The sequence below is a fragment of the Mus musculus genome, chromosome 1, assembly GCF_000001635.26.
Source record: "Mus musculus strain C57BL/6J chromosome 1, GRCm38.p6 C57BL/6J".
NCBI classification, from domain to species: domain Eukaryota; kingdom Metazoa; phylum Chordata; class Mammalia; order Rodentia; family Muridae; genus Mus; species Mus musculus.
Window position 1 is genome coordinate 173,521,084 of NC_000067.6, and position 22,906 is coordinate 173,543,989.

Sequence of the window (22,906 nt, forward strand, 5' to 3'; positions counted from 1 at the left end):
AAATTCATATTTCAAATGACTAAACTCTACAATGTACTCACATTGACTCAGGGAAAGGCATAGGAAGGACTGCATCACTTCTGAAGACATTAGTCTCCACAACTGCATTCAGCCTGCATTTCAGCCTCCACATGCTTTTTATTGATAGCTTGATGTTTCTGAGGATGACACAAGCTGTCCCTTTATGAGTAAGGCTTTGTCTTTAAATAGCACACCCAAAACGTAAGTGAAAATATTTCATGAAACATGTTTATTGCACCTTGGTCTGCAGACCCAGTTTTAAAGCAACCGACAAATGCAAGAAACTTGTGAAGTACCTGAAGTTTTTTTTCATTCAAAGTATAAACATTATAAAATCAAAATATGTAATAAAATGCTAAAACTGTGGAAAGAATAAGGACCATTTCCAAAGCAAAGAGCTTGCTTTTATCAGTTGAATGACATTTTTCTATAGTTGGAACAGGATCTTATCTGTATAAACATCAGTGATGTCCAAGTCCACAAAACAAGAATTAATGCAGTTTCATAAAGGAAGCAGAACTGAGTGGTTGTTTCTCAGTTCCTAGCTTTGATGACCTTCAAAAAGATAGCAATGACATTAGATCAGTCTTGGTGGAGCTGGTTATACACACCCCCCCCTTTAGTCACACTATCTTGTATCTATGAGCCACTTCTATATTGTTTTTTCATCATCACCTGCCTACTTATGATTTTCTGCCCCTGTGGTCACCTTTTACTCTTTGGCTAGAGACTACAAAATGCATTATTCTTTATTTTTTATTTATTTATTTTTTTTACTCTAAACCAGCATGGATGAAGGTGGAAGAGAATGATAGTTTATGGAGCAATGAGAGAGAAGAAGGTGTAAGACCTAAAGGCAAGGGCTCTTGAATGGAGGGCTTGTATTGGGTAGGAGAACAGGAATAATGTACAAAATGCATGCCCCAAACAGCAGCTGTGGGAGGGTTTAGAATGTTGACTCATGGTCCTAAGAACTAGGGCTCTCTGAGAACATAACCATGTGACTCAGGAGGTCAGCCCTTGTATTTCATTTGTTTGCACTATAATCTTAGCTTTGTTTTAATATACAGCCAGTGCTGCATGGATCTGTGTGTCAAGGTGACAAGAACATGGACTCTGGCAGCTTTTTGGAGTAACTTACTCTGGGTATTCTTGGCAGCTTATATGAGCTGTTGTAAGTTCTGCTTATGAGCCTTGGTGATGTGCATTAATTTTATGTTGTAGATGAGGAGTTTTACTCATTTTGAAAAGAAACCATATAGCCAGAATTTGAAACATGTCTCTTAATCAAAGCCACATTCTTATCAGATAATCTCTCTGCTTGCATAAAGTTAATACTTTCATTACTTAAAAAAAATAAAACAAACAAATAAAAAAACTGACTGTTTTGGAATTGGGCTGGCTTAGAACTCACTATGCAATCCAGGCTAGCCTCCAACTCATACATATCAACCTGCTTGAGTCTCCTAAGTGGTGGAATTAAAGGTATCAACTACCTTGTCCAGCCCATAATATAATGGCATTTAAGAATCTTTCTTAATTGCCTTTTTCTATGATTAAATTCATCATAGTTTAAAGGATAAAAAAGGAGATGTTTACATATATTAACTGGGAAACTTACTTTTCTTTCATCTCTTGAATTTTCTATGCTATAGCAGCACTGAGTTTCAATATAATATCCTGAAAGCATGACCCTTGGGAAGGAGAATGTTCCCCTAGAGCACTCACCTTCATGTTACTGTGTGTTGTAGATCTCAGCCATGCTTTTTCTTCATCTGGGGTCAGTTCAAAGCATGAGTCTAAGTTTATCTCCAGGATTACAAGCAATATTGGTCAGTCGTCCGTAGACCTCCACTTCCATCATCCCTGTATCATCTCCTATCTCATAGCAAATGTAGTACCCCCTTTCTTCTTTCTGCCAAATAAATTAATGCTCATTCCGTGAGAAGTGGCCAGACATTGTCACATCTATCAGAATTGTAGTGTATCTGCAGAACCTTGCTGCTGACAAGAAAAATAGAGCTATAGGTTGAGATATGAGGCAGCAAAACAGATTCTGGGTTGCAAATCCTGATTTGTTAACCCCTTTCAAGCTTTTCTTATAGCCTGTGATGCCCAGTCTTGGTTGTCAACTTGACCACAGCAAGAATCAACTAAAACACAACTGGATGCAAAGATAAGGGGTTATCCTTGATTGGATAATTCAAGGTGGGAACACTAACCGTAATTCCAGACAATTTGAGGTCAAGAGACCCATTTCAAACTTGTGTCACCCCTTCTGATGGAAGCATACAGAAAAATACCTGGAAGTATGACGCTTCTCCTTTTTACCTGTCTGCCCTCACACTCACAGGTAATTTAATCTACTCTGCTGCCGAGTCATTCCTTAACAGTTATTAGAACCTACTTCTTTGGGGATCCAGTGTAGGTTGATGACAATCTAGGATATCCAACCTTATGGAATGAACAACTAAACATAAGATTATTGGATTATTTTGTTGTTGTTGTTGGGAGATACCCATTATTTGACTAGCCAGACCATAGCCTATAAGCTACTTTACTATCTCTTTTTAGTACATATAGATTTATTCTATCAGTTCTGTTCCTTTAGAGAACACATACCTATGTTTGCTGCAGCTTTCCCCCATAGGAAAAATTGTCTTAATTTTTACTGTTATACCAGTATAGGTTAAATTTCTTCAGGAATTTACATAAGAAAAGTGAAAAAAAATCTGTTTATTTCTCATATAATTTCCCATATAAAGATAAAAAAGCCACCTTGGTTATTTTTGTGTAGAAGAAATACTGTTTTGAGTTTTCATTGACTGGATCCACATTTGTGTGACACACACATTTCCTAATCCCTGCTGTGTCAGTTTGTACTCCACTCAATTAATTTTTGAACTCTATATCTATTATACCTGCACATTCATTTAAATTAACTGCACAGAAATGTCTGGAAAAACAAAAACAAAAAAAAATCACTGTGTGTGCAAGTGCACCTGTGTGTGAGAGCATAAATACACACACACACACACACACACACACACACACACACACACACACACACACACAGTATGAATTTGTGATTTGAAAGCATTTAAGCATAGATAACTGGAACTAAAAGACATACTCTTTCATTATTTTTCTATTTCATTATCTCTATTTATAAACTAAGAGATTAAACAGCCTTTCTTATCTGTTACATTTCTTTCTCGTATCTTTTAAAGCAGAGGTCATTCTCTTAACTACCTTTTTGGCTAAAAGTAAAGAATGGAAGACAGGGAACCCTTCAGTGATGCGCTGATCAGAACCCAACTTTCTGCACTAGCTCCATTTGGGGGCAGATGGGTTTATTTTTATTTTTGTTTTGGTTATGACAGCCTGTGTCATTTCTTAGGACATCAACTCTCAAATTCTCCTTAAAATTCTCACTAATATAGGAGGTAAAGAACTAAATGAAGCAAAATTTTAATGATACAATTATTGATGTAAATGCACAGTCTATGGATGTCTATGAATAGCCACCGTTTCTTGGCAAAGCTCTTTCTAAAGCAATTTTCATCATGATATCCCAGTCTCCAATACTGATCAAGAAGGCCTTGAATTCTGGCACTCAATAAATTGGCTGATAGCATCTGCCAAACTAAGATTGAAAATTAGAGATTGCAGAAGAAATTTTACCAAATAATACAATAACTTACCTTACATACAGTAAACACTCCATTCACAAATATTCCTCTTCTCTTTGAGCAAAGATAGTTGATTTTAGGTGTTCGATTGGCGCTTTTCCTCAGTGAAAGTGGGATATTCATTGGTTCGCCATCATTTACCTCTGACACACTAGATGCACTGTATATATTTATGAACCCATTGCAGCCAACATAGTTTGAGATGGTAAGGACCTTATTTGGTATGAACTTCTCCTTCAGGACAATATCAAACACCTTTACTCTAAAGAATTCTGTTTCCGTAGCCACGGTGGCATGGAACATCTTCTCTCCTTTCATGTCATATGCAAATGGTTCTGTTACTTTTAACACCATCACTTTTTTGGAACCTTGCTGGTAACCATTTTCCTCAGAAGGTTCTTTGGGTACATTTTTCAGTCTCTGTCTCTGCATAGAATGTACGCAGCAAAAATGATACAATTAAGGCAAATAATTAGGTAGAATAAGAAAAATGATCTGAGCAATAGCTGGTGTGATATATCTTAGTTCTTAGAAGAAATGGAGATGTGGATAATAATTTCAGCTTAGTAGATACTTTCATACTTAGTAGATAAGGCTAATATATGTACATTTCCCTAGTATTGACAAATAAGGCCAAGCTAACTTAAATAGTAGCTCCCAGTATGACATCAGTGTCTGATAAATAGTGTCCAGGACTGAAGGAATGACTATCATACACTTTCTTTAGAAATGAAGGAAGTTTAGTTACAGGTGATTTCAGTATGCTTTGCAGGTACAGAAAAGACTGGAAACAGCCTAAAGCCAAACTACACAGGGTTATCTTCATAGATTCCTCATGCAGTGTTTCATATAATAAAATCATTTATGCCTACATTGATTGCATGATTGGTAATTCAACATATATTAACTATGTTAAATATTTTTAAAAATTGTTTTCTGTGAGAATGAGTGTAAGAATGTTCGTAGATATGTGAGTGACAGAGAACACAGGACAAGTTGTGGTACTAGTCTTGCCTTTTCACCTTGTTGGAGATAGGTTCTTTCTTGTTCACTGTGGTATGTGCTAGGTAGGCTGGCCTGTGAGCTGCTTGGGGAATCTTGTGTGTCCTCTGATCTCTCCATTTGGAGCACATTATGGTTATAGAGATGATTGCTACACTCTCTGGTGCTTACTTGTTATGCTCTTAGGTTTTGTCAACTTGATATAAACTAAAATGACCAGGAAGAGGGAATCTAAACTGAGAAGTTGCATCCATCAGACTGGCTTGGCAACCAGGCTATAGGGTATTTGTTGTTATTGCTGTTCTTGTTGTTGTTGTTGTTGTTGTTGTTGTTGTTAATGACTGATGTTGGAAGACATAGCAGTTCTCTCAGAGTGGTGCCATCTCAGATAGATGTTTCTTTATTATATAAGAAAGCAAGCTCAGCAAGTAAGGGTCTCCTTTCTGGTCTCTGTTTCAATTACTACCTTCAAGTTCCTGCCTGAGTTTCTGCTTTGGCTTCCCTCAATGAAGGAAGCTTAAACTGAAATAAACTCTTTCCTTCCCAAGTTGCTTTTGTTCAGAATGCTTCATCACTGGGGGGGGGGGAAGCTAGTACAGGGATTAGTGAGCTTGTCCAAGGTTGCAATAGCCATCTGTCATTCTATTGTGAAAACAGAAAATTACCTTGGCTGGTGTTGCTAGAAGAACTCCAAGTGCCTGGGCACTGCTATATGCTGTTCCTGGAGACACTGGAGGGTCCAGAATCCTGCTGGATGATCTTGTTGGAGTTTCGGGGGACTGAATGATGCTTTGTAATGTTTCTGAAGATCTGCTGCTGGTCTGACCACTGCTGGATGCTATTGTTGGAGAAATTTGAATGGCTTGGTTCCTTCGGGAAGCAGTTGGTAAAGATAACTGAGCAACCTGGACAATATGGGAGGGAGTTGGAAGGCATTTGAGAAGTCAGGGGACTGAGGCTGTTATTGCAGACACCTGATGAGTCAGATTCTGGCAAACATATAAGATGGCTCTGTAATCTCCTGAGGTATTTGTGACATCAGTTCAGGATTTCTGGTGTCATCTGTTAACATTAAAGTATTTTAACTGACCATCTAAAAACTCTAGATAAATTAAACTGCTGCCTATATATAGTCTATTGCCATCAAAATGACTTTATAATGGCATACCCTCCCAAGGAAGAAAAAAGATTTATTTAACTGAGGTTTTGATATAAGCATTTGATAACAGGGTGAGTGATTTAATCACATGAAGAGATTGTAGAATCCTAGGTTTATATGGGTTTGCTTTCATTTCTTTCAGTGATCCACATCTCTTTGTCTTGATAACCATCAATTTTCTTCCTTTATTGTGTTGGAGACTAGACCCAAACTCTTATACATGCCAAGCTGCTCGCTCCTCTCCTACTTATTCTGAACCCCTCCGCTAGTCATGGTTTTCAGTGTTAAATGAAACAAGAGATTCAAGATCCTTGAGAACAGCATCCTTTAAATAGAAGATCAGAGGTAGGATTGCCTCACACTGGTTCAAACAATTCATTTACATCACTCTTCAGTGCATCATCGTGGTGACAGATTAGCTGGTCTATATTTAGAAAGTCCAATTTGAGGTTCAATATCCTCTAACAGGCTTTGGAAAGCAATGTCTTTAAACTGACCACATTTAAACAATGTATAAAGAAAAAATAATGATTTAGCCTGTTTTATATTCCCATATTGTGCCTGTTTGGGTGGGATGTACCATTGTGGCCTGTGGGACCTGTGAGTTGAACATGGGCCATCAGCATGGCACTAAGCACCTTTACTTGCTGAGCCATATTGCCTGCCTAAGTAAAGATTTTATATTTCCATTGTAGAGAATTACATAACATAAGTTACAGCATGCAGTAGTTCAGACACACGAATGACCAGTAAATATAAAATTAATTACTTCAAATATCGATTTTTACTAGGTCCTATGACTAGATGGACAGATAAATATTCACTTGGTGGTAAAATGGGGAGGGACCTTAGTAGATTTTCCACTGGGATCTTAGCCACCATACCTGTGTGTCAGGTGTACTCCTCCCTGATTCTGGTTCTGCATCTTCATTTGTGGTGGACATAGGTTGGGAAGTACTGGGTTCTTCTTGCCTTTGTCTTTTTGCTGCGGTTTTCCGTTTCCCTTTCCCTTTCCTTTTAGCTGATGCAAAAGAGAAAGGACAGTAAACACAGGGAACTTTTCTAAGAGAACTGAAGTACACCCTTTGCTCTCAGCTCCTGCTTGTCTCACTGTGCTTACCTCCCACTGCTAGAGAAGTTTCGTGTGCCCACACAGTGGCCAAAACTATGAAGTCAGGCAAAAGACAGCCTCTGGATTTTACTTGTTCTCCACAAGGGAAGTTGGTATAGTTTTCCCATTCTGGGGACTTCTATGTCTATCAGTCAATCCCTGCCCCAACCCTCTTATTCTACAGTCTATTTCTAGGAATTTAAAGTTTAGGTCTGTGGAGATGTTTCAGTGGGTAAAGCCCTTGCTCTCAAACATGAAAATGTGACTTTAGCTATCTAGTGACAACTCAAATTGCCTATCTAGAGCTTTTAGGCTGAACAGGAATATTCTAGCTTGCCTGTTTAACAGAAAATGAGAGCCTCACATTCAGGAAGAGACTTTTTCTCAATAACAGTATAGAACACAATAGTGGAAGTCACCCAGTGTTGATCACTGGCCTCTAAATTCTCCTATGACAATAACCATTGACAAATCATCCTCTGTAGATGATCACTAAGAATTAGAAAATCATTGAAAGAAATGATCTGATTGGTGATATGACAAATTGGTGCTATTTACCTTGACTTTCTACCTTTGTGTCTGTTTGATTTTAATCTATTAATTTGATTATTGATTGTTTGTAGGGTTTGATATTGAGTCTAGCTACATAGCTACAGCCTGGCCTTTAACTGAATATCTCTGTGTTTCATCTTTCACAGATGGGACCACAGATAGGACATTTTATGACCAAATTAAACATACTGTTTGTTTGTTTGTTTAAAGCCAGGTGACTTTAAAAGTGGAACCACTTATCACTGAGAAGTAGACTTTAATGTAATTATTTAATTTTTTTTTGTATAACAGATAATGTTGAGTGCCTTAATGGAGCATTAACATTAATTAACTTAAATATTTTAAAATAAATATCCCTAACTTTATTTTATGATTTTCTCACCTTTCTACAGTAGGGAGAAGTCTCATCTCCCAAGAGCTTCTGTGTTTTTATTTTTCAGAATGCCCCCAAAGATATCCAACCCCAAATATATCAAAATTCTTTGCAGGAAGGAAATTTTGTCAGATGTCAATATTTTGACACCTGAAATGTTGACATTTCTATACATCCAGAGGCACACACCAAAATAGGCCATGTCACTTATGATCACTGTGGAGCAAGCACGTTTGAAAAAACTAAAGAAAGGGTGACATCCAGGATGTTCTCCTATTACCTTTTGCCTTCTCATTTTTGAGTTTATTAGCAATGTCTCCAAGTCCTGGAATCTGCTTATATAGTTTTATCAGTTGGACCACTCCAGCATCTTTTGGGAACTTGTCTTCCATCAAATCAGCAATCTTAACTCTGTCGTATTCATCTTGCATTTTATTTAGTTTTAATTCTTTGCTCAACAAGGACTTAACCATTCTAAAATCATGGTCATTAATACCCATTAATCCTGTCAGAAGAACAATTCTCTTGTATTCATTCACCATCTTTCAAATTACGTGTGAACCTAAATGAGAATAATAGCATAAAGAATTATACACATTTACATACAAATTCAAAAACAAGATACACCCAGGTGAGTGAAAGACCCATGCCATAGTGTTCACAGTTGTCTGTATGAGAGAGATTGTGAAATGGGCTATTTTGAAAAATGAGTGCAGATTTAATCCATTAATAAACAAGCCTAGAAAATTCTTCCCTGTTAACAACAGTATGTAGCTTATGTCTGTCATGATCTGTGGTGGAAGGAAATAGAAATAAACAGTTGCTGCAGTGTTTAGAGTATGGGCTATAAGCATTGTCTTAATCATTGTTCTATTGCTATGAAGAGACACTATGACCACAACAACTCTTAGAAAAGAAAGCATTTAATTGGGTGCTATATCCATCATCATCATGTTAAGGAGCATGGCAGCAGGCAGGGAGACATGGTGCAGGAAAAATAGCCGTGAGTTCTACATCAGGATCCATAGGCATCAGGAAGAGAGAGCCACTGGACCTTAGCTTGGGCTTTTGAAATGTCTAAGCCCACACCCAGTGACATACTTCCTACAACAAGGCCACACCTATTCCAACAAGATTGTACTTGCTAATCCTTTAAAATAGTGCCACTCCCTAGTGACTAGCCGTACAGATCTAGGAACCCACGTGGGGAGCATCCTGATTCAAACCATCAGATATGTTGAAATTCTGGTTGACCTTTCTAGTAATCATTGATGGTGGAGCTTATCTCTGGATGTCTGAAGCTTGTAGGTTCCCTACACTCTTGACTGGAATGGATTATATGCAAAGGGGCTGCATCCTCTCACCATATAAATGGATATTGGTTAGCTACAGCACACAACCTGTGCTGGGGGCACTGACTCTTGCCCACTTGGTTCTAATCATCTCTTATTGGCATTCCGTTTCTGTTGAGTCCTCATCTCAGGGTCCTCTGTGACCAAATGATCGTCACTATGATGAACATTTACATACTTTTAAGAGTCAGGTCACAATATTTATTGGGTAGAAGTATGCCAAAAGTTGCTTGTTTTTTTTTCTCCTTTCTGTTTGATGTCTTTTGATATCATTCATCACTCTTATTTGTTCATAGAATCTGTTTTCTGTATATAAATGATGACTACATTCAGTTTAAATCCCTCGATGATCCCTCAATTTGTTTTTGTTTTAAACCTTATTCCTTAAAATCTTGTGGGAAGCCTCAAATGATCTGTCTTTGTATTTGTGTTCCTTTATTCTTAATATGAGAGGCCTGAGGGTCTACAGCCTTCCTGCACTTGTCCTGCTTTGTGATGTAGCTAAAAAGAGTTTCACTGCCATTTATTCATTTATTTCTGTCTGCTGCCTGTGATAACTTTTAAGAAGGAAAACAATATGAGCCTTTGCCTTCTGGAATGTTCCAGAATTCCTGAAAGAACATTATTCTGCAAGTTTGGATCTGATTACCCATTTGTGTACTTTCTGGGTGACTCCGAATAGGTTCCAAATTAGCCTACATCTGTAAATACTGTGGGTTAGGGATTGTGTTCTGTATATCTTTTGTATAATTGGAATGTTACATTTCCTGGGCCTATTCATTGCTATTCTTTGGAGAAAAATTACAAGTATCATGTGGCTAAAAAGACCCAGAGGATGAAGGGAAAGTCCACTCAAAGATACATGCTAGTTAAGATGATTAAAAGATATTGAAGAACATGAGTGTCCTGTAAACCTTCAGACACGAAGATGGCTATCTTAGGGTTTCTACTGCTATGATAAAACATTGAACCAATGCTGCTTGGGAAGGAAAAGGCTTCAGCCTCCAGTTTCTTGCCTTAACATCCTGTCCTGATTTCCTTTATGATATGCTGTAGTGTACAAAATAAAGTCTTTCCTCCTCATGCCACACAGGGATTTTGCTTACTGGCCTGCTCTCCATAGCTTGTTCGGCATGCTTTCTTACAGGATCCAGAACCACCAGCTCAGGAATGACACTTCTCACAGTGACTGGACCTTCCATGTCAATCAAGAAAACTCCCCACAGTCATTCCCACAAGCCAGTCTGGCAGACCCATTTTCTCAATCAAGAGTCTGGTTTACAAAATGACTCTAGTTTGTGTCTAGCTGACATGAAAGTAGTCAGTCCAACTAGATCACTTGCAAGATTCGAGCACAAGGTAAAAGCTTAGTCTCAGCAGAAACTTTGCCTTGAACAAGAGTGTGTGAACTTTACACATCACTGCTCCATGATGTCATAAACCAAAGAGCTTTACAAATAAAAAACTTTGACTTCTTTCATGACTTGTGACAAAACACAGCTCCAAAAGATAATGATATGTGACATGTCAGGAGGTATGAATAATTTGTATGCATCCCACTTACATGGGAACCATCACACTTTGTTCTTGACAGACTGCCTTGATTTTTGTGGTAATGATCCCTATCAGTGAAGTTCCCAGTAAAATTGTTTTTAGGAAATAGGTATTAATATACATCTGCAGATAACACATTCTGGATAGGAAAATATATTCCTGCTTTTATAAGGAGGTACCTTAAACTTAGCATGAATTAAAATAAAAAATTAAACAAAGCCTGCAAGTAGTATCTTAAATTGATAAACATGACAGTTCAAAAATACATTGTCTGATACTGCCATCTTCAGTAGTTTCAAAGACCAAAACCACACAAAACAGATATTAGAATTATTTGTGAGGAAGCAATTGTGAGTAAAGTTGGATTTCCTTGCAGTAAAAATTTAACAGAAACACAAATTTTACTCGTCTTGCCTCTGCATTACAAGAGAAGCCCCAGTGAAAGAAGAAAAACAGGAAGAATAGCTGACTGTTAGAGCAATGGAAAGGATGTAACAGTTCACTAAGAGTTTCCTTTAAACTATAAAACATAGCTATAAAGAAAAGACAAGGAGGAGAATACAGAAGTATCACAAATGAAGCAACTACAGCAGAAACTTTTTAAAAAATGGTATTATGAGCCTGAATATGTATGCCATGGTCATTTAAGTAAAAGCTTTTGTTAAATTTTATTTAAGATATGTTGCTCTGGTTAAGTCAATGATAACCAAGCTATAATCTGTAGAACCACAGGGGGTAGGCATAGAATAAACAACTTGAGCTGTTGTTCTCAACCTTCCTGATACTGAAACTCTTCAATACAGTTCCTCATGTGGTGACCCCAACTGCAAAATTATTTTGTTGCTATTTCATTACTGTAATTTTGCTACTGTTATGAACTGTAAATATCTGTTATGCAGGATATCTGATACGCAACCCATGTGAAAGGGTCGTTCAAACCACCAAAGTGTTCCCACCCACAGGTAGAGAAACACTGGATGGAGTGAAGAGATAGATCTCTTTAGGAAATTACAATAAAATATATAATTATGGAATGGGACTTGGGACAGGAAGATCAAGTGGGGAGGGGAAGAGGAGAAGGAGTTATGGAAGGGAATATGGGGAGAGAATATAAAGTTAAAGGACATTTGAGTAGTAGTATGGAAACCTAATACAGGAGAAATCTCCTAAAATATTATATGTATGAAGGCAGTCTAAGTGGAATTTCAAATTAATAGAAGAGACAGAGTCCCACCTAGGCACTTCTTGTCACCACATGAAGCTTTCATAACTGGAATTGGGTTACACTTAATTGAGTTGATGTCCAAAGAGTCCCCACAGGAATTCCCAAACAACCCAAGCTTTTGCCAAGACTTCCCCTTGCTCTTCACAAACTGACAAGAGGACCCACTGAAGAAGATTTCACTGTCACAACTCTTTGAACATAGAGATGTCTGGCTGGTGCCTACATAAAGCCTCACCCCACTTGCTAATTTTGTTGTTACAAAAAGATATTCTGCACACTACCAAAAGAGAATTATAGACACCAACCCAGGCGTACATCACTCTTTCATTTGCTTAAAGTTTGGCAGTTGTTGGTTTTTTTCTCTTTGGGTGTAATTTTATTTTATTTTCTTGTTTTGAGGGTTTTGCTATAAGTTTTTTTGGTTTTATTTTGAAGAAGAACTTAAAGTTGGGTAGGTAGAAAGGGTCAGAGGATATGAAAAAATTTGGGGAGTGGAAGAATTGTAAAAATATATTTAAATTTAAAATTATTTTAAATAATAAAAATATAATATAATACAAATTGATATATATATAGCCATATGTTATTAATAAACCTTATTAAATAATAAGGGGAATTTTTAAACCAAACCATTTCATATTGTAACTAAAAAAAAGTCATTTCATCTATATTATATTTAAGTTGTTTTAAAATACTACAAAATGATAACATTCCTACAAATAGTTGATTTATCTAATAAGGTGGAGAGCTTTTGGTGCTGTTTATAGAAATTTGGCCAGTACTTGTCACTGGGCTCAGAGGAGGAAGTAGGATCAGTAAGAGCATTGCATTTGGGCTGATGCTAGGATTGAGGTAAGCACAGTCAAAGAAGGTGTGACTTTCCTTTTGTCTTGGTAATCCCTAGAAATGATGACTCAGGATACTTTGTTTATTGCTTTGGCTGATTCCTACCTGGTGTGATCTCTTTGTTCATAGCCTTTCTTGATTACTTTGATTTAAAAATTGACCCTGTTCTCTGCAAGGACCTAGAAGGTATAAAAGCTGACTGGGAAAAAATAAACCTGCTTTAGTGTCAGCGCTGTCTGGAGTCATGTTATAATGTCTAATTGTCTTTTTCTTTTTAATCCTCCCTCCCTTGAGACATTGTTGACTGACTGAGCTGACTTGCTTATAATAATAATAGAAAGATCAGAATATCATGGTACATTTAGAAGTTCATCTCTATGGAGGCTCTGCCAGAGCCTGACTAATACAGATTGCAGATGCTCGCAGCCAACCACCAGACTGAACAATGGGACCCCAATGGAGGAGTTAGGGAAGGACTGAAGAAGCTAAAGGGGTTTGCCATCCCATGGGAAGAACAACAATATCAACCAAACAGAACCCCCAGAGCTCTCAGGGACTAAACCACCAACCAAAGAGTATACATGAAGGGAACCATGGCTCCAGCTGCAAATGTAGCAGAGGATGGCCTTATTTGGTATCAGTGGGAGGGGTGGTTCTTGGTCCTGTGAAGGCCCAATGCCCCAGTGTTGGGGAATGGCAGGGCAGGCAGGCAGGAGTGGATGGGTGTGTGAGGGAGTACCCTCATAGAGGCAGAGGAAGAGGGGATGAGATAGTAGGTTTGAAGAGGGGAAACTGGGAAGGTGGATAACATTTGAAATGTAATAAAATAAAATAAAAATAAAAATAAATAAAAAAGAAGTACATCTCTTGATTGTTAAAAATAAGTAAAATCTTTTGCAGTGATTTAGAAAGTTTAGCTACAATAATTAATAAACTTAGCGAGCCTGGTCTAATGTTCACAGAACTTTGAAATCAATTAAGAGCTTCTATCCAAGTCCTCTGCTGTGGTACACGTATTCTTCAAACTGTTCTATAAATGGGCAAGATACATGTGTTCTAATTAACTTTCCATCACTCTATTACACTTCACCATTAGAGAACCAAAAGGAAAACAAAATGGCCAAAAACAACTTTCGTGATGGTAGAAATTACCAATAATGGAAATACCACCTTTAGAAAGGTGTGAAGAAGAGAACAAACAGAATGTGTTTGGGAAATGGTTAAACCATTGTGTGTTTATATATTATGATCCTGAGAAACTTCCTAGTGATAGGATACTAGAAAATTCATTTCATGTCCAGAGGCAGTTTTTATTCACAATAATTTTTCATGTCACTATCTTGGCTTTTTCCCACTCACCCACAGATCCCAGATAACCATGAACTCCCTATCCGAGCTAATTATAGCCTTCACATTATCCACTTATTCAGATTTATACTTAGAAAGTTCATTAAACAATCTAAAATATGCAAAATGTTTTATTCTTAGCTCATTCCTCTGTGGTGGAGGACTAAAGATGTCTGCCATCTTTTTGAGTGACTGACCCTAATCCGGCTGCTGTGGGCTCACTGCTGAGTGCAGCAGGCACCAGATCAGCACTGCCTCCTCCACAAGAACCAGCAAAGGTCTTTTCACTGTCCTTGTTGTTTTTACAGATGTAGCCAATATCTACCATATCTACAGAAAACAGGTAGAACTCACCTTGCTGGATGTTTCTCTAAGGATGTAAAGCTGAGATCTTCTACAGGGCAGGACTAGAGGCTTCTCCACTCCTCTTCCTCCTCTTCTCTTTTGTCCTTCTTCTTCTTAAAGTTTGTTGGGGACTGGGAGGAGTTGGTGTGTGTGTGTGTGTGTGTGTGTGTGTGTGTGTGTGTGTGTGTGTGTGTGAAGAAGATAAACCAATAAATCTCTTGGGAACTGGAAAATGTAATCTACAGAAATTCTCAGGTTAGACTCACTCCATGGACTGAGGCTTGCTGAATGTCTCAGCTGGGTGTTGTTTTGTGGGCAGAAGAGCTAAGAAATAGCAAGTTCTCCTCCCAGCAGAGTGCATCGCTTTCGATTTCCTCAGAGACTGAAACTCGACAGTTTTTTCCTGTATACCTTTTAGTCACCATAAGAAAGTCAGAGACAGTTACACTCCATTGATATGTTTTGCTTTTCTTACAAATCTTACAGGTACAAGAACCAAATATAAAAGCTCTGTATCCAACAAACTCACAAGGGAGTCACCAGGAATGTGCTCTCTTTTAAATAAAGATGAATCCCCAAAAGGCAAAGCTAAGTCACCAGGTCTCTTTCTTTCCTGCTCAGGATGCAGATGGCAGCAGGAGAAATTGGCAATTGCTAGCTGCTCTTGAATGAATTTCAAAAAAGAAAAAATAATCTGAGATGAAATTGCTTTTGGTTTAAACACTTCACTCCTTTGTTAGTTCCCTGGACTTTCCAGAGTACCAATGTTGTTAGAAACATAGGACTCCAACCTCACGTAAGCAGAAAGGATTTTGGCTTTAGCTTTCCTCTTTTCTGTTACTACTACTACTACTACTACTACTACTACTACTACTACTACTACTACTATTGTTAATTTATTTACTTTTAAAGACAGAGTCTCACTGTGTAGTCTTGGCTGGCCAGGAACTCTCTCTGTAGACCAGGCTCAGTTTAGGTTTAAATCTTTTACCCGGCTTTGGAAAGTAGTATTCTTTAACTGGTGATTGCCTTAGTTAAGAACTTTTAAAAACATGCCATCCTTTCATGTTTCCATCATTGGGAATTGCATTACCTTGAAGTATTTCTGAAACAATGTAGATGACTAGAAACTATGGATTTGCTGACTAGGTGCCATTTTCACTAGTTTCTTAGACTACATAAAATACTAATTAATCTCAAAAAGGAGAGAAGGGGAAGGAAAGCCAGAGAAGCTTTTCTTGGGAGAGCTAAGCCACTGGACCTGTGCTGTGTCTCCACCATTGATTCTGATTGCAGTCCTTTATTCATGGTGGATGGAGGTTGGAAAATACCATCTTTATCTTTCTTTTGTTTGGCCAATGTAGTTTTTCCTTTTCCTTTCTTCATCTTTTGAACTGATGTAGTAAAGAAAGGCCAGGGGAAGTTGATCCTACTGTTTCCGCTCAGTTCCTGCTTATGTCTCAGTGGATTTGCCTATCCCTGCTGCAGAAGCCCAACATAGCCACAAGGTAGCCAAAGGTACCAAGCTGGGACAAGCACTGTGGACAGTCTTTGTATGGATCATTCCAAATTACAGCATCAGAGAAAGAAATTATGGTTTAATTTGTGATGTGGCAAAGTGGTGATGTTACACTTTGACTTCTTATCTCTATTGCTGTTATTTGGTAGTCGATGCAGGGTCTGACTATGGAGCCCAGGCCAGTCTCAAAATTCAGCTCTCCACTATGCCTAATTTTATCATGTTTTCTTTATTACCAATTGACTTTATAAAAGGGACTTGCTCATATCTCTGAGATACAGTTTTACTTATAATTAGATATTGTCGCACATTTACCATCAGGATGAATATTAATAATGGAATCAAATAATAATTAAACATGAGTATTAACTTATTTAATGTTTTAATGAACTTTTCTCTAAATTAATTTTTACTTTTCACCATTTTATATAAAATTACTTTTTTCCTTATTATTTTCCACTTTCACTTCTTTTAGATTTAATTTTTATTATTTTAGGTGTATGAATGTTTTTGCCCACATGTATGTCTGTGCAACATATAAATGCCTGGTACCCAAGGAGGTGATAAAACTCCATGTGGTTGCTGGTAATCATACCTGGGTCCTGAAAGAGCAACAAATACTCTTAACAACTGAACCAACTCTTTAGCCCATAACATTAATTTTTATTTGAAAACTTCACAAATTTATGTGATTCATTCTGTCTCTGTAAGAGTTCAAGAATCGCTGAAGGAAGAACCCAGACTCAAATAGTATGCAAAAGCAAAGAGCATTTATCTTGCAGAAATGTCTAACTTGCCAGGGTAAGCTATCCATACAAAATGGAGACAACCCAGAGAGATCGCAGGCCCCCTTTATGCAGGGCTGGAGGAATTTTCTAGAATAGTTAGGTAATCTCTAACATGATTGGCTAGAACGGCAGCAGCGACATTAGTACACTTTTGATTGGTTCTATTATTTGGTGAGGCCTCGAAGAATCTAGGAACTGACTCAGCTCTGGGCTTGTTTCTCCTTCAGCTAAATATTCCAGGAAATGACTCAGCTCTGGGCTTGTACTCCCTTTTGATTGAGTGTTAGGACAGCCATTGATTAATGGCCCATTTTTCCTGGCTGCCCCAAGGAACCTTGTTCATTTTCCTAGGAAACTCAAAAATTTTCATTCCCAAGGTTTTTGGATCTCTCAGCTCAATTATGTTTTAATTTTACTTTATCATTTTCTTTCATTTTTAATTTATTTTTTTTACAATCCATATTTTATTCTCCCCTATACCTGTCCACACTCCGACTGTTCCACATCCCATTCCTCCCCCAAATGCCACCCGTCTCCACAGGGATGTCCCCATCCCCAACCCCACCTGATCTCTAAACTCCCTAGGGCCTCTAGTCTCTTGAGGGTTAGGTGCATCATCTCTGAATGAACACAGACCCGGAAGTCCTCTACTCTATGTGTGTTCAGGGCCTCATATCAGCTGGTATATGCTGCCTGTTTGGTGTTCCAGTGTTTGAGAGATTTCAGGGGTCCAGATAAAATGAAACTGCTGGTCCTCCTACAGGATCACCCTTCTCCTCAGCTTCTTTCAGCCTTTCCTAATTCAACGACAGGGGTCAGCTGCTTCTGTCCATTGGTTGGGTGCAAATATCAGACTCTTTTAGCTGCTTGATGGGTCTTCCAGAGTGTGATCATGCTAGGTCCCTTTTTGTGAGTGCTACAAAACCTCAGTAATAGTGTCAGGCCTTGGAACGACCCCTTAAGCTGGATACTACTTTGGGTCTGACACTGAACTTTCTTTTTCTCAGCCTCCTCTCCATTTCCATTCCTATAATTCTTTCGGACAGGAACAATTATGGGTCAGAGTTGTGTCTGCGGGATGGCTCCCCTCTCCCTTAATTTGATGCCCTGTCTTCCTGTGGGAGGTGGGCTCTATAAATTCCTCCTCCCTACTGTCCAGCATTTAATCTAAGATCCCTCCCTTTGAGTCCTAAGAGTGTCTCACATCTCAGGTCTCTGGTGCATTCTGGAGGGTTCCCCCAACCTCCTATCTCCTGAGGTTGACTGTTTCCTTTCTTTCTGCTGGCCCTCAGGCCTTCAGTCCTTTTCACTCACCCAATACCAGATCAGGTCCCCCCTCACACCTTCACCTCCCACATTCAATATACCTCCCAGGTCCCTCCCTCCCTCCCAACTTGTGATTGCTCTGTTCTCCCTCTCAAGTAGGATTAAGGCATCCTCACTTGGGCTTGTTGACCTATTTGAGATTTGTGGACTGTATCTTGGGTATTCTGTTTTGTTTCTGTTTTTCTTTTCGTTTTTCTTTTTTTGTTTTTTGGGTTTTTTTTTTTGTTTTTGATTTTTCTTTTTGCCTAACATCTACTTATTAGTGAGTACATACCATGCATGTCCTTTGGGGTATGAGCTACCTCACTCAGGGTGATATTTTCTAGTTCTATTCAGTTGCCTACAAAACTCAGGATGTCCTCATTCTTAATAGCTGAGTAGTATTCCATTGTGTTAATGAACTACATTTTCTGTATCCATTTTTCTGTCATGGGACATCTGGGTTGTTTCCAGCTTCTGGCTATCACAAATAAGTCCACTATGAACAAAGTAGAACACTTGCCCCTGTGGCATGGTGGGGCATCTTTTGGGTTTATTCCCAAGAGTGTTATAGCTGGACCTTCAGGTAGATCTATTTACAATTTTCTAAGGAACCTCCAGATTGATTTCCAGAGTGGTTGTACCAGTTTGCAATCCCACCAGAAATGGAAGAGTGTTCCTCTTTCTCCACATCCTCTCCAACATGTGTTGTCACCTAAGATTTTGATCTTAGCCATTCTGACTGATGTCAGGTGGAATCTCAGGGTCATTTTGATTTGCGTTTCTCTGATCACTAAGGACTTTGAACGAACATTTCTTTAGGTGTTTCTCAGCCATTTGAGATTCTTCAGTTTTGAAATCTTGGTTTAGTTCTATACCCCACTTTTTTGATTGGGTTGTTTGGTTTTTGATTAGCATGATGTTGTGTTGGAATTTATAATCTCCCTCTTTTTTTCAACAAATTTTAACCATCCTGAAGACATCAAAAATTTTTTCAACAAATTTTAACCCTCGTGAAGACATTCATTTCAAATGCATTAGAATTGTTGTAAGAAAGAAGTTCTTGGCTAGCAGAGTCGCCCGACACCTGCAAGGGCCCACACAGGATTCCCAACGGGATCCTAAGACCTCTGGTGAGTGGAACACAGCATCTGCCCCAATCAAATCTCGCAGAACCTGAGACCGCTGGAAATAGGGAAGCAGACTACCCTGGCCTGACCTGGGGCACAAGTCCCTTCCTCTCCACTCGAGCACCGGGGTGCCTTGCCAGCTGAGTCGCCTGACACCCGCAAGGGCCCACACAGGATTCCCCACAGGATCCTAAGACCTCTAGTGAGTGGAACACAACTTCTGCCAGGAGGCAGGTTCGAACACCAGATATATGGGTACCTTCCCTGCAAGAAGAGAGCTTGCCTGCAGAGAATACTCTGCCCACTGAAACTAAGGAGAGAGCTACCCTCCCAGGTCTGCTTATAGAGGCTAACAGAGTCACCTGAAGAACAAGCTCTTACCAGAGACAACTATAACAGCTAGCTTTAGAGATTACCAGATGTCGAAAGGCAAACATAAGAATCCTACTAACACAAATCAAGACCACTCACCATCATCAGAACGCAGCACTCCCACCCCACCTAGTCCTGGGCACCCCAACGCAAACGAAAATCTAGACCCAGATTTAAAAACATTTCTCATGATGATGATAGAGGACATCAAGAATGACTTTCATAAGTCACTTAAAGAATTACAGGAGAGTACTGCTAAAGAGTTACAGGCCCTTAAAGAAAAGCAGGAAAACACAACCAAACAGGTAGAAGTCCTTAAAGAAAAACAGGAAAACACATCCAAACAGGTGATGGAAATGAACAAAACCATACTAGAACTAAAAAGGGAAGTAGACACAATAAAGAAAACCCAAAGCGAGGCAACGCTGGAGATAGAAACCCTAGGAAAGAGATCTGGAACCATAGATGCGAGCATCAGCAACAGAATACAAGAAATGGAAGAGAGAATCTCAGGTTCAGAAGATTCCATAGAGAACATCGACACAACAGTCAAAGAAAATACAAAATGAAAAAGGATCCTAACTCAAAACATCCAGGAAATCCAGGACACAATGAGAAGACCAAACCTACGGATATTAGGAGTTGATGAGAATGAAGATTTTCAACTTAAAGGGCCAGCTAATATCTTCAACAAAATTATAGAAGAAAACTTCCCAAACATAAAGAAAGAGATGCCCATGATCATACAAGAAGCCTACAGAACTCCAAATAGACTGGACCAGAAAAGAAATTCCTCCCGACACATAATAATCAGAACAACAAATGCACTAAATAAAGATAGAATATTAAAAGCAGTAAGGGAGAAAGGTCAAGTAACATATAAAGGAAGGCCTATCAGAATTACACCAGACTTTTCACCAGAGACTATGAAAGCCAAAAGAGCCTGGACAGATGTTATACAGACACTAAGAGAACACAAATGCCAGCCCAGGCTACTATACCCGGCCAAACTCTCAATTACCATAGATGGAGAAACCAAAGTATTCCACGACAAAACCAAATTCACACATTATCTTTCCACTAATCCAGCCCTTCAAAGAATAATAACAGAAAAGAAGCAATACAAGGACAGAAATCACACCCTAGAACAAGCAAGAAAGTAATCCCTCAACAAACCAAAAAGAAGACAGCGACAAGAACAGAATGCCAACTCTAACAACAAAAATAAAAGGAAGCAACAATTACTTTTCCTTAATATCTCTTAATATCAATGGACTCAATTCCCCAATGAAAAGACATAGACTAACAGACTGGCTACACAAACAGGACCCAACATTCTGCTGCTTACAGGAAACCCATCTCAGGGAAAAAGACAGACACTACCTCAGAGTGAAAGGCTGGAAAACTATTTTCCAAGCAAATGGTCTGAAGAAACAAGCTAGAGGAGCCATTCTAATATCGGATAAAATCGACTTCCAACTCAAAGTTATCAAAAAAGAAAGGAGGGACACTTCATATTCATCAAAGGTAAAATCCTCCAAGAGGAACTCTCAATTCTGAATATCTACACTCCAAATGCAAGGGCAGCCACATTTATTAAAGACACTTTAGTAAAGCGCAAAGCACACATTGTACCTCACACAATAATAGTGGGAGACTTCAACACACCACTTTCATCAATGGACAGATCGTGGAAACAGAAACTAAACAGGGACACAGTGAAACTAACAGAAGTTATGAAAAAAAATGGACCTGACAGATATCTACAGAACATTTTATCCTAAAACAAAAGGATATACCTTCTTCTCAGCACCTCACGGGACCTTCTCCAAAATTGACCATATAATTGGTCACAAAACAGGCCTCAATAGATACAAAAATATTGAAATTTTCCCATGTATCCTATCAGACCACCATGGCCTAAGACTGATCTTCAATAACAACATAAATAATGGAAAGCCAACATTCACGTGGAAACTGAACAACACTCTTCTCAATGATACCTTGGTCAAGGAAGGAATAAAGAAATTAAAAACTTTTTAGAGTATAATGAAAATGAAGCCACTACGTACCCAAACCTATGGGACACAATGAAAGCATTTCTAAGAGGGAAACTCATAGCTCTGAGTGCCTCCAAGAAGAAACGGGAGAGAGCACATACTAGCAGCTTGACAACACATCTAAAACCTCTAGAAAAAAAGGAAGCAAATTCACCCAAGAGGAGTAGACAGCAGGAAATAATCAAACACAGGAGTGAAATCAACCAAGTGGAAACAAGAAGAACTATTCAAAGAATTAACCAAACGAGGAGTTGGTTCTTTGAGAAAATCAAAGGGAGACATAACAACAGATCCTGAAGAAATTCAAAACACCATCAGATCCTTCTACAAAAGGCTATACTCAACAAAACTGGAAAACCTGGACAAAATGGACAAATTTCTGGACAGATACCAGGTAAGAAAGTTGAATCAGGATCAAGTTGACCATCTAAACAGTCCCATATCCCCTAAAGAAATAGAAGCAGTTATTAATAGTCTCCCAGCCAAAAAAAAGCCCAGGACCAGACGGCTTTAGTGCAGAGTTCTATCAGACCTTCAGTGAAGATATAATTCCAGTTCTGCACACACTATTTCACAAAATAGAAGTAGAAGGTACTCTACCCAACTCTTTATGAAGCCACTATTACTCTGATACCTAAACCACAGAAAGATCCAACAAAGATAGAGAACTTCAGACCAATTTCTCTTATGAATAGCCATGCAAAAATCCTCAATAAAATTCTCGCTAACCGAATCCAAGAACACATTAAAGCAATTATCCATCCTGACCAAGTAGGTTTTATTCCAGGAATGCAGGGATGGTTTAATATACGAAAATCCATCAATGTAATCCATTATATAAACAAACTCAAAGACAAAAACCACATGATCATCTCGTTAGATGCAGAAAAAGCATTTGGCAAGATTCAACACCCATTCATGATAAAAGTCTTGGAAAGATCAGGAATTCAAGGCCCATACCTAATCATGATAAAAGCAATCTACAGCAAACCAGTAGCCAACATCAAAGTAAATGGTGAGAAGCTGGAAGCAATCCCACTAAAATCAGGGACTAGACAAGGCTGCCCACTTTCTCCCTACCTTTTCAACATAGTACTTGAAGTATTAGCCAGAGCAATTCGACAACAAAAGGAGATCAAGGGGATACAAATTG

The 22,906-nt window shown here is 38.6% G+C and overlaps 1 protein-coding gene across 1 annotated transcript; it reads right to left on the reverse strand.

Annotated features, from left to right (window-relative positions):
• Nucleotides 1-227: 227 nt before the first annotated feature.
• Nucleotides 228-14,874, reverse strand: Ifi214 (interferon activated gene 214). Its single transcript, NM_001024721.2, has 5 exons — nt 14,589-14,874; nt 8,191-8,472; nt 6,759-6,895; nt 5,381-5,620; nt 228-576 (listed from the first exon to the last, which is right to left on the reverse strand). The coding sequence occupies exons 2-5, from the start codon at nt 8,450-8,452 to the stop codon at nt 556-558; spliced, it is 660 nt and encodes a 219-aa protein (NP_001019892.2). The 5' UTR covers nt 8,453-8,472; nt 14,589-14,874; the 3' UTR covers nt 228-555.
• Between the last annotated feature and the right edge of the window lie 8,032 nt (nt 14,875-22,906).